The sequence below is a fragment of the Giraffa tippelskirchi genome, chromosome 8 (assembly GCF_054371585.1).
Source record: "Giraffa tippelskirchi isolate mGirTip1 chromosome 8, T2T-mGirTip1v1.2.pri, whole genome shotgun sequence".
NCBI classification, from domain to species: Eukaryota; Metazoa; Chordata; class Mammalia; order Artiodactyla; family Giraffidae; genus Giraffa; species Giraffa tippelskirchi.
The window spans coordinates 120,114,410-120,127,701 of NC_137282.1; the positions used below are offsets into that span (position 1 = coordinate 120,114,410).

The 13,292-nt window shown below is 40.9% G+C and overlaps 1 protein-coding gene across 8 annotated transcripts in view; it reads right to left on the reverse strand.

Annotated features, from left to right (window-relative positions):
- ZNF451 (zinc finger protein 451) overlaps positions 1-13,292 on the reverse strand; it is a 95,582-nt gene that overhangs the window by 21,072 nt on the left and 61,218 nt on the right. For all 8 annotated transcript variants that reach the window (XR_014062017.1, XR_014062019.1, XR_014062018.1 and 5 more), the window contains 2 exons: positions 1,162-1,292; positions 128-314 (listed from right to left, as the gene is read on the reverse strand). Coding sequence is in view for 5 of the 8 variants with exons in the window: in XM_081519734.1 (XP_081375860.1) it covers positions 128-314; positions 1,162-1,292 (318 nt within the window). In the remaining 3 variants the exon portion in view is untranslated. The remainder of the gene's footprint in view (positions 1-127; positions 315-1,161; positions 1,293-13,292) is intronic.

Consider the following 13,292-nt stretch of genomic DNA (forward strand, 5'->3'; position numbering starts at 1 on the left):
AGAAGCATGAGCGCGTGGCAGTTTAGAAGCAGGTGGCAGGGCGATAGTGGACAGCAGTTTATTGGCTTCTCTCAACAGTGAAGTCTCCTCCTTTTGGGCGATTTGCCCCAAGGCTGCAGCTGCATACCTTTGGTGGTGTCAGATATGCTATTTAACAAGGCACACATCATATCTCCCTCCAAGTGGTGAGGGTTGAGTATATGTGCTGGCCTCTGAGTCTTCTTAAACTGATTCTCTAGCTCCAGAAAACCTTGATCTCCTGAGAGGATGGTGAAAGGAATCTGCTTGGGCAGCTGTTCATCTAGACGGCCAGCCTAAGTTGGAACAAATGGCACACGTCAAATCAGCATCTGCACTTCCAATCAAGTTACAGCTATTTCAGATTGAACGCCTACCTAGAAAGGTGTATATAGCATGTCCCCTGGCTCCCACTAAAGTATGATACAAAGATCTCATTCACAAATGAAATATATTAATACCATATTTTAAAACTGTAAAGTCCCATAAATTTTAAGATAAACTGTTTAATGTGCCACTAAGAGGAAAGAAAAGAGGAGGCCCCATATAAAGGTGGAACAGTAACAGGGCTAAAGTAAGGAAAATAATAGTATGGCAAGCAGATTCAACCTTAAAACTGGCTAGATGGAAAAAGAAATTATCTTGTGGTTTAAAACATAAGCAGCAATCAACAAGTCTGCAGAGTAAATTCATGTTATCAGTGTGACACAGAACGCTTAAGCAGAGAATTTAATTTAAACTGGGTTTTAGGTGGGTCATTTTTCCAGGCGACTAGCCGAGACAGAAGCAAATGCAGATTCCACCTGGGCCAACAGTGACTGTCACAGTGCCTGCTCATTTCAGAGATGTGAAATGTGGAAGCACCTCAGGCGTCAGGGAGTGACACCTCCTGATCATTTATTCTAGAAACAGTTAAGGTTCTAGTGTGCACAGCCAAGGGCTGGCTAGAGCTGGGGATGAAGCAGTAAACATGTGCTATGGGTTCCTGCTCTCAATGGTCTTAAGTAGAACTTGATGCAAAAGGTTTTATACAAAAGACACAGCCCTGAAAAGGAATCTACAGTGTCACTACGATTTAAGTGGGAGAATGAATCCAAATGGGTCCTAGATTCACATTAGATTCTGAATAAAGCAATGACTCACATGCATACATATGGCAAAGTCAGCAGCATCTTTCCTCTTGCTACAGCGAGGATGGAGGAAGAAGCAACCGATCCTGTTCAGGTAGTTATAGATCTTACAGTTGACGGGAGGCTTCCAGTTGGTGTTTCCTCCTATTATTGAGAACAATAAACAATACTGCTGTTTAGAACAGGCATAAATGATGAGTCAAACAAAAGAAACAACAGAACAACAGACACAACTGAAAATTCCATAAGGAAAAACAAATACTAGGAAAAAAATATTTCCAGAGAACAAGTACCAAGGTAGAAGGCAGCCCAGGCAGTTCCAGGGCAGGTGTCAGCAGTATGCTCTGAGGCCTCAGGAAGGAGGCACTGCCCCAACCCTGACTAGAAAGCGGAAGACTCACGGGGACATCAAGCAGAATCACAGCAATGTGTGCGAAATTCTTGGTGCTGTTCTACATGAACGTATGCATTAGTGGAGTTTTTACAAGTATGTTAAGGCTGCTCACTGAATTAAAAAAGTGGGCAACCAGGAAAGTTGGCCTTACTAAAAGCCTTATCCAAGTCAGTGGGTTTTTATCTTAAATGCTAATCCTCTTCTTTGTGTGTGGTTTCCTAGCAAATATGGCAAGTGCATCCTATTTCACTGTACTGGGCTTTAACACTGTTGTTTTTGTTTTCTTTTTTTTTACAAATTGAAGGTCTGTGGCAACTTCGCCTTGCGTGAGCTTATCAATGTCATTTATCCAACAGCATTTGCTAACTTTCTGTCACATTTTGATAATATTCATGATATTTCACACTTTTCCATCATTATTATATTCTTATGGTGATTGTTGATGTTACCACTGTAATTGCTTGGGTACACCACAAACCATGCCCATACAAGACAGCAAACTTAACTAATAAATGTTTGGTAGGTTCTGATTGCTCCACTGACTTGCCCTTCCCCGCCTTTCTCCCCTTTTGGGCATCCTACTCCCTGAGACACAATATTGAAAGTAGGCCAACTAATAACCCCACAATGGCCTGTTAGTATTCTAGTGAAATGAAGAGTATCACATTTCTCAAATTAAATCAAAAGCTAGCAATGATTAAGCTCAGTGAGAAAGGCATGTCTGAAGCCAAGACAGGCTGAAAGCTAGCCCTGTAGCTAGATGACTATTATATGATAACCACTATATCTACTACTGTGGGCAAGAATCCCTGAGAAGAAATGCAGTAGCCATCAGAGTCAACAAGAGTTTGAAATGCAGTACTTGGGTGCAACCTCAAAACCAACAGAATGATCTCTGTTGGTTTCCAAGGCAAAACATTCAGTATCGCAGTAACCCAAGTCTATGCCCCGACCAGTAACGCTGAAGAAGCTGAATGGTTCTATGAAGACCTACAAGACATACTAGAACTAACACCCAAAAAACATCTCTTCATTATAGGGGACTGGAATGCAAAAGTAAGAATTCAAGAAACACCTGGAGTAAAAGGCAAATTTGGCCTTGGAGTATAGAATGAAGCAGGGCAAAGGCTAACAGAGTTTTGCCAAGAGAACACACTGGTCATAGCAAACACCCTCTTCCAACAACACAAGAGAAGACACTGCACATGGACATCACCAGATGGTCAACACCGAAATCAGATTGATCATATTCTTTGCAGCCAAAGATGGAGAAGCTCTACACAGTCAGCAGAAACAAGACCAGGAGCTGACTGTGGCTCAGATCATGAACTGCTTATTGACAAATTCCGACTTAAATTGAAGAAAGTAGGGAAAACCACTAGACCATTCAGGTATGACCTAAATCAAATCCCTTACGATTATACAGTGGAAGTGACAAATAGATTCAAGGGATTAGATCTGATAGACAGAGTGCCTGAAGAACTATGGACAGAGGTCTGTGACATTGTACAGGAGGCAGGGATCAAGACCATCCCCAAGGAAAGGAAATGCAAAAAGGCAAAAGGGTTGTCTAAGGAGGCCTTACAAATAGCTGTGAATAGAAGAGAAGTGAAAAGCAAAGGAGAAAAGGAAAGATAGACCCATTTGAATGCAGAGTTCTAAAGGAGTGATAAGAAACGCTTCCTCAGAGATCAGTGCAAAGAAAAAGAAGAAAACAATAGAATGGGAAAGACTAGAGATCTCTTCAAGAAAATTAGAGATACCAGGGGAACATTTCATGAAAAGGAGGGTACAATAAAGGACAGAAATGGCATGGCCCTAACAGAAGCAGAAGATATTAAGAAGAGGTGGCAAGAATACACAGAAGAACTGTACAAAAAAGGTCTTCATGACCCAGATAATCACGATGGTGTCATCACTCACCTAGAGCCAGACATCCTGGAATGTGAAGTCGAGTGGGTCTTAGGAAGCATCACTACGAACAAAGCTAGTGGAGGTGATGGAATTCCAGTTGAGCTATTTCAAATCCTAAAAGGTTACACTGTGGAAGTGCTGCAATCAATATGCCAGCAAATTTGGGAAACTCAGCAGTGGCCACAGGACTGGAAAAGGTCAGTTTTCATTCCAATCCCAAAGAAAGGCAATGCTAAAGAATGTTCAAACTACCACACAATTGCACTTATCTCATACGCTAGTAAAGTGATGCTCAAAATTCTCCAAGCCAGGCTTCAACAGTACGTGAACCATGAACTTCCAGATGTTCAAGGTGGATTTAGAAAAGGCAGAAGGACCAGAGATCAAATTGCCAACATCCACTGGATCATCAAAAAAGCAAGAGAGTTCCAGAAAAACATCTACTTTTGTTTCACTGATTATACCAAAGCCTTTGACTGTGTGGACCACAACAAACTCTGGAAAATTCTTAAAGAGAAGGGAATACCAGACCACCTGACCTGCATCGTGAGAAATCTGTATGCAGGTCAAGAAGCAACAGTTAGAACTGGACATGCAAAAACAGACTGGTTCCAAATTGGGAAAGAAGTATGTCAAGGCTGTATATTGTCATGCTGCTTATTTAACATATGCAGAGTACATCATGTGAACTGATGACAAGCTGGAATCAAGATTGCTGGGAGAAATATCAATAACCTCAGATATGCAGATGACATCACCCTTATGGCAGAAAGCAAAGAGGAACTGAAGAGCCTCTTGATGAAAGTGAAAGAGCAGAGTGAAAAAGGTGGCTTAAAACTCAACATTCCAAAAACGAAGATCCTGGCATCTGGTCCCATCACTTCATGGCAAATACGTGGAAACAATGGAAACAGTGACAGACTTTACTTTCTTGGGTTCCAAAATCACTGTAGATAGTGACTGCAGCCATGAAATTAAAAGAGGCTTGCTCCTTGGAAGAAAAGCTATAAAAAACCTAGACAGCATAGTAAAAAGTAGAGACATTACTTTGCTGACAAAGGTCTGTCTAGTCAGAGCTATGGTTTTTCCAGTAGTCATGTCTGGATGTGAGAGCTAGATCATAAAGAAAGCTGAGCGCTGAAGAATTGATGCTTTTGAACTGTGGTGTTAGAGAGACTCTTGAGAGTCCCTTGGATAATAAAGAAATCAAACAGTCACAAAGGAAATCAGTCCTGAATATTCACTGGAAGAACTGATGCTGAAGCTGAACCTCCAATACTCTGGCCACCTGATGCAAAGACCTGACTCATTTGAAAAGACCCTGATGCTGGGAAAGACTGAGGGCAGGAGGAGAAGGGCTGGATGGCATCTGAAGCGCTGCACTCAATGTCATGCTGTTAAAGTGCTCTGAAGACAGAGGATGAGGTGGTTGGATGGCATCACCGACTAGACGGACATGAGTTTGAGCAAGCTCTGGGAGTGGGTGATGGACACGGAAGCCTGGTGTGCTGCAGTCCATGCAGTCACTAAGAGTTGGCTACAACTGAGCGACTGAACTGAACTGAGGCCTCACATCATGCTTCTTGGCTTGGGTTCAGGCAAACAGACAGGTAATTCCCAAGGACTCTGACTTTGAAAGCCAGTGAGATTTGATTATAGAAGTTCCACAGCACTAGGGGAAACAGAGACTCTACTCTTGGAGGGCAGAAACAAAACCATGTGTCCACCAGAACCCAGGGGAAGGAGCAGTAACCCCACAGGAAACTGAGTCAGACTTGCCTGTGAGTGTTCAGGATCTCCTACAGAAGGCAAGGGTTGGCAGTGGCCTACCACAGGGAAAGGGGTACTGGCAGCCATCCTGGTAGATGCATCTTGGTGTACGTTCTCTTAGAGGTTGCCATTAGCCCTACCATAGAACCTACAGACTCTAGGACTGGGTGCCTCAAGTCAAACAACTAACAGGGAGGGAGTTCAGCCCTACCTATCAGCAGAGAATTGGATTAAAGATTTCCTGAGTATGGCCCTGCCCATCAGACCAAGACCCAGTTTTCCCCACAGCCAGTCCCTTCCATCAAGAAGCTTTCACCAACCTCTTATCTTCATTCACCACAGGGCAGACAGAAGAAATAAGAACAATCCTGCAACCCCCAAGAAGAAAACCACAATCACAGAAAGCTAACCAAATGAAAAGAACCAAGATTATATCTCAGATGAAGGAACAAGATAAATCCCCAGAAAAACAACTAAATGAACTTGAGATAGGCAACCTTCCAGAAAAAGTCAGAATAATAGTAGCGAAGATGATCTAGGATCTTGGAAAAAGAATGGAGAAGATGCAATAAATATTTGCCAGAGACCTAGAATAATTAAAGAACTAACAGAAATGAACAACACACTCAGTTCAGTTCAGTCACTCAGCTGTGTCCAACTCTTTGCAGCCCAATGGACTGCAGCACACCAGGCTTCTCTGTCCATCACCAACTCCCGGAGCTTGCTCAAACTCCAGTCCACTGAGTTGGTAATGCCATCCAACCATCTCCTCACTAGAAGGAATCAAGAGCAGAATAACTGAGGCAGAAGAATGGATAAGTGACCTGGAAGATAGAATGGTAGAAATCATGCTGCAAAACAGAATATAGAAAAAAGAATGAAAAGAAATGAAGACAGCCTAAGAGACCTCTGGGACAACATTAACCACACCAATATTCTCATAATAGAGGTCCCAGAAGGGGAGAGAGAGAGAAAGAGAGAAAGGACCCAAGAAAATATTTGAAAAGATAACAGATGAAAACTTTCCCAACATGAGAAAGGAAATAGTCAACCATGTCCAGGAGGTGCAGAGAGTATCAGGCAGGATAAATCAAGGAGAAACACACTGAGACACATAGTAATCAAACTAACAAAAATTAAAGACAAAGATAAAATATTAAAAGCAACAAGGGAAAAAGGACAAATAGCATGAAAGGGAAATCCCATAAGGTTATCGGCTGATTTCTCAACAGAAACTCTATGAGCCAGAAGGGAATGGCATGATATAGTCCAAGTGATGAAAGGGAAGAAGCTACAACCAAGAATGGTAACAGGATCATACATATCATTAATTACCTAAAATTTAAATGCATTAAGTGCACCAAGCAAAAGACACAAGACTGGCTAGGTGGATACAAAAACAAGGCTCATATACATGTTATCTACAAGAGACCCACCTCAGACCTAGGGACACTTACAGACTGAAAGTAAGGGGATGGGAGAAGGTATTTCACACAAATGGAAAGCATAAGCAAGATGGAGCAGCAATACTCATATCAGACAAAATAAACTTTAAGACAAAGATTGTTTTAAGAGACAGAGAAGGACACTACACAATGATCAAGGGTTCAATCCAAGAAGAAGATACAACAATTATAAATATATATACACACACCCAACACAGGAACACCTCAATGTGCAAGGCAAGTAAACATAGAGGGAAAAATTGACAGTAACACAGTAATAGTGGAGGACTTAATACTCTACTTTCATCAATGGAGAGACCATCTGGATAGAAAATTAATAAGGAAATAGAGGTCTTAAAGGACACTTTAGAAAAGTTGGACTTAATCGATATTTATAGAACATTCAATCTAAAAGCAATAGACTGCACATTCTTATCAAGTGTACACAGAACGTTCTCCAGGACTGACCACATGCTGGGCCATAAGGTGACCTTTGGTAAATTTTGGAAAATCGAAATCATATCAGTCATCTTTTATGATCACAACACTATGAGATTAGAAATAAATTATAAGAAAAAAAACTCTAAGAAACACAAACACGTGGCAGTTAAGTGATATGCTATTAAACAACCATTGGATCGCTGAAGAAATCAAAGAGGAAATTAAACAAATACCTAGAAACAAATGAAAACGAAAGCACAATGGTCCAAAACCTATGAGATGCAGCAAAAGCAGTTCTAAGAGGAAGTTTATAGCAATACAATCTTTACCTCAAGAAACAAGAAGCGTCTCAAATAAACAACTTAACCTTACATCTAAAACAACTAGAAAAAGAAAACGAAAACCTAAAGAGAAAAACAAAGAAAACCTAAGCGTTAGAAGAGGAAGGAAAACATCAAGATCCAAGCAGAAATAAATGAAATAGAAATAAATAAAACAATCGCAAAGATTAATGAAAACTAAAAGTTGGGTCTTTGAAAAGATAAAAATTGAAAAATCTTTAGCCAGAGGTATCAAGAAAAAAAGGGAGAGGACTCAAATCAATAAAATCAAACCTGAGAAAGAAAAAGTTACAACTGACTCCACAGAAATGTCAAGGGTCATAAGAGACTATATGAAGAATTGCATGCCAATAAAATGGACAACCTGGTAGAAATGGACAAATTCTTAGAAAGGTACAGTATCCCTAGACTGAACCAGGAAGAAATAGAAAATATGAGCAAGCCAATCACAAGCACTGAAATTGAAACCATGATTAAAAACCTTCCAACAAACAAAACTCCAGGACCTGACAGCTTCACAGGCAAATTTTATCATTTAGAGAAAAGTTAACACCTATCCTTCTGAAACTTGTTTCAAAAAACTGAAGAGGAATGAAAACTTCCAAACTCATTTTATGAAGCCACTATCACCCTGATACCAAATCTAGACAAAGATACCACAAGAAAATTAGAGGATTACAGGTCAGTATCATTGATGAGGTGCTTTCCTGGTGGCTCAGTGGTAAAGAATCTGCCTGCAAATGCAGGAGACCAAAGTTCAATTTCTGGGTTGGGAAGATCCCCTGGAGAAGGAAATAGCCACTCACTCCAGTATTCGTGCCTAGAGAATCCCATGGACAGAGATGCCTGGCTGGCTACAGTCCACGGGGATGTACAAGAGTCAGACACAGTGATAAACAACAACAAAACCACTGATGAACACAGATGCAAAAATTCTCAGCAGAATAATACCAATCTGTATCCAACAGTACGTTAAAAAGATCATACATCACGATCAAGTGGGATTCATCCCAGGGATGCAAGGCACCCACCAATCAATCCATGTGACACACTACATCAGCAAACTGAAGAATAAAAACCATACGTTCATCTCAACAGAGTAAAAAGCTTCTGACACAATTCATCACCCACGTATGAGGAAACATCCTCCAGGAAGTGGGCACAGAGGGCACACAGTAGCAGTGTGTCATCGTCCAATGGTGTCCAACTCTTTGCAAGCCCACGGACTGTAGCCTGCCAGGCTCATTAACATACTAAAGGCCACATATGACAAATGTACAGTTAACATCATACTCAATGGTGAAAAACTGAAAGCATTCACTCTAAGATCAGGAACAAGACAAGGATGGTCCACTCTCACCACTTTTATTCAACACAGTGTTGGAAGTCCCAGCTATAGCAATCAGTGAGAAAAAGAAGCAAAAGGACTCCAAATTGGAAAAGAAGTAGTTAAACTGTCACTGTTTGCAGATGACCTGATACTAAATATAGCAATTCCATTTACCATAACATCAGAGAAAAAAAAAACACCTAGGAATAAACCTACCGAAGGAAACAAAAGAAATGTACTCTAAAAACTGTAAGATGCTGATAAAAGAAATCAAAGAACCCATAAACGGAAAGATATACCATGCTTGTGGATTGGAAGAATCAGTACTGACTCAAAAATGACTATCCTAGCCAAAGCAAGCTACAGATTCAATGCAATCCCTATCAATGACATTTGTCACAGAACTAGAACAAAAAAAATCTCAAAATGTGTATGGAGAGACAAAAGACCCTGAATAGTCAATTCAATCCTGAAAAAGAAAAATGGAGCTGGAGGAATCAGGTGCCCTGACTTTAGAATAGCAAAGCAATTCAGTATTCTTGCCTAGAGAACCCCAGGAAAGTACGAAAAGGTAAAAAGATTTGACACTCGAAGATAAACCACACAGGTTGGTAGGTGTCCAATACGCTACTGGGGAAGAACAGAGAAATAGCTCCAGACAGAATGAAGGGCTGAGCCAAAGCAGAAACTATACCCAGCTGAGGATGTATATGATGGTGAAAGCAAAGCCCAATGCTGTAAAGAACAATATTGGATAAGAACCTGGAATGTTACGTCAATGAATCCAGGTAAACTGGTCAAACAAGAGTGAATATTGACATTTTAGGAATCAGTGTGCTAAAATGGACGAGAATGGGCGAATTCAATTCAGATGACCATTATATCCACTACTGTGGGCAAGAATCCCTTAGAAGAAATGGAGTAGCCCTCATACTCAACAAAAGAATTCGAAATGAAGTACTTGGGTGCAATCTTAAAAACAACAGAATGATCTTGGTTCATTTCCAACGCAAGCCATTCAATATCACAGTAATTCAAGTCTATGCCCCGATGACTAATGCTGAAGAAGCTGAAGTCAAACAATTCTATGAAGACCTACAAGACCTTCCAGATCTAACACCAAAAAAAGATGTCCTTTTCATCACAGGGGATTGGGATGCAGAAGTAGGAAGTCAAGAGACACCTGGAATGACAGGCAAGTTTGGCCCTGGAAGCAAGGCAAAAGGTAACAGAATTTTGCCAAGAGAATGCACTGGTCATAGCAAACACCCTCTTCCAACAATGCAAGAGATGGTTCTAGACATGGACATCACCAGATGGCCAATACAGAAATCAGACTGATTATATTCTTTGCTGCCAAAGATGGAGAATCTCTAAACAGGCAGCAAAAACAAGACCAGAAGCTGACTACCGCTTAGATCATGAGCTCCTTATTTCAAAATTCAGGCTTAAATTGAAGAAAGTAAGCAAATTAGTCCATTTGGGTATGATCTAAATGAAATTGCTTATGATTATATGGTGAAACTGACAAACACATTCAAGGGATTAGATCTGATAGAAGGGTGCATGAAGAACCTTGGACAGAGGTTCATAACACTGTACAAAAGGTAGTGACCGAAACCATCCCAAAGAAAAAGAAATGCAAGAGGGCAAAATGTTTATCTGACGAGGCCGTACAAATGGCTGAGAAAAGAAGACAAGCAAAAGGCAAAGGAGAAAGGGAGAAATAAACCCAACTGAATGCAGAGTTCCAAAGAATAGCAAGGAGGATACCAGCGTGTTCTTAAGTGAACAATGCAAAGAAACAGAGGAAAACAATACAATGGGAAAGACTAGAGATCTTTTCAAGAAAATTAGAGATATCAAGGGAACATTTTATGTAAAGATGGGCACACTAGAGGATAGAAACAGCAAGGAATTAACAGAAGCAGAAGAGATTAAGAAGAAGTGGCAAAAATACAAAACTGTGCAACAAAAGTATTAAGGACTTAGATAACCATGATGGTGTGGTCACTTACGTAGAGCCAGACATCCTGGAGTGTGAAGTCAAATAGGCCTTAAGTAGCATTAACTATGAACAAAGCAAGTCGAGGTGATGGAATTCCAGCTGAGCTATTTCAAATCCTAAGATGCTGCTGCTAAAGCACTCCAATCAATATGCCAGCAAATTTAGAAAACTCAGCAGTGACCACAGAACTGGAAAAGGTCAGTTTTCATTCCAATTCCAAAGAAGGGCAATGCCAAAGAACGTTCAAAACTACTGCACAACAGCGCTCATTTCACGTGATAGCAATGTAACGCTCAAAATCCTTCAAGTGAAGCTTCAGCAGTACATTAACTAAGAACTTGCAGATGCACAAACTGGATTAGAAAAGGCAGAGAAACCGGAGACCAAATTGCCAATATCCACTGGATCACAGAAAAAGCAAGAGAATTCCAGAAAAACATCTACTTCTGCTTCGTTGACTATACTAAAGCCTTTGACTGTATGGATCACAAGAAACCGTGGAAAATTCTTCAAGAGATGGGAATACCAGAACACCGTACCTACCTCCTGAGAAACCTGTAAGGAAGGTCAAGAAGCAACAGTTAGAACTGGACATGGGACAAAAGACTGGTTCAAAATTGGGAAAGAGTATGACAAGGCTGTATATTATCTCTCTGCTTATTTATCTTATATGAAGGTTTCAGTTCAGTTCAGTTCAGTCACTCAATTGTGTCCGACTCTTTGTGACCCCATGGACCGCAGCACACCAGGCCTCTCTGTCCATCACCAACTCCCAGAGTTTACCCAAACCCATGTCCATCGAGTCGGTGATGCCATCCAACCATCTCATCCTCTGTCGTCCCCTTCTCCTCCTGCCCCTAATCCTTCCCAGCATCAGGGTCTTTTGAAATGAGTCAGCTCTTCACATCAGGTGGCCAAAGTATTTGAGTTTCAGCTTCAACATCAGTCCTTCCAATGAACATTCAGGACTGATCTCATTTAGGATGGAGGTTGGATCTCCCTGCAGTCCAAGGGACTCTCAAGAGTCTTCTCCAACACCACAGTTCAAAAGCATCAATTCTTCAGGGATCAGCTTTCTTTATAGTCCAACTCTCACATCCAAACATGACCACTGGAAAAAACATAGCTTTGACTAGACAGATCTTTGTTGGCAAAGTAAATCTCTGCTTTTTAATATGCTGTCTAGGTTGGTCATAACTTTCCTTTCAAGGAATAGATGTCTTTTAATTTCATGGCTGCAGTCACCATCTACAGTGATTTTACAGCCAAAAATAAAGTCAGCCACTGTTTCCACTGTTTTCCCATCTATCTGCCATGAAGTGATGGGACCGGATGCCATGATCTTAGTTTTCTGAATGTTGAGATTTAAGACAACTTTTTCACTCTCTTCTTTCACTTTCATCAAGAGGCTCTTTAGTTCTTCACTTTCTGCCATACAGGTGAGGACATCTGCATATTTGAGGTTATTGATATTTCTCCCAGCAATTTTGATTCCAGCCTGTGCTTCATTCAGCCCAGTGTTTCTCATGATGTACTGTGCATATAAGTTAATAAGCAGGGTGATAATATACAGCCTTGACGTACTCCTTTTCCTATTTGGAACCAGTCTGTTGTTCCATGTCCAGTTCTAACTGTTGCTTCCTGGCTTGCATACAGATTTCTCAAGAGGCAGGTCGGGTGGTATGGTATTCCCATCTCTTTAAGAATTTTCCAGTTTATTGTAATCCACACAGTCAAAGGCTTTGGCACAGTCAATAATGCAGAAACAGATGTTTTTCTGGAACTCTCTTCCTTTTTCGATGATCCAGCAGATGTTGGCAATGTGATCTCTGGTTCCTCTGCCTTTTCTAAATCCAGCCTGAACATCTGGAAGTTCATGGTTCATGTACTGTTGAAGCCTGGCTTGGAGAATTTTGAGCATTACCTTACTAGCGTGTGAGATGAGTGCAATTGTGCGGTAGATTGAACATTCTTTGGCACTGCCTTTCTTTGGGATTGGAATGAAAACTGACCTTTTCCAGTCCTGTGGCCACTGTTGAGTTTTCCAGATTTGCTGGCAATCTGAGGGCAGCACTTTCACAGCATCATCTTTTAGGATTTGAAATAGCTCAACTGGAATTCCATCACCTCCACTAGCTTTGTTCATAGTGATGCTTCCTAAGGCCCACTTGACTTTGCATTCCAGGATGTCTGGCTCTAGGTGAGTGATCACACCATTGTGATTATCTGGGTCACGAAGACCTTTTTTGTACAGTTCTTCTGTGTATTCTTGCCACCTCTTCTTAATGTCTTCTGCTTCTGTTAGGTCCCTACCATTTCTGTCCTTTATTGTAACCTTCTTTTCATAAAATGTTCCCTTGGTATCTCTAATTTTCTTGAAGAGATCTCTAGTCTTTCCCATTCCATTGTTTTCCTCTATTTCTTTGCACTGATCACTGAGGAAGGCTTTCTTATCTCTCCTTGCTATTCTTTGGAACTCTGCATTCAAATGGGTATGTCTT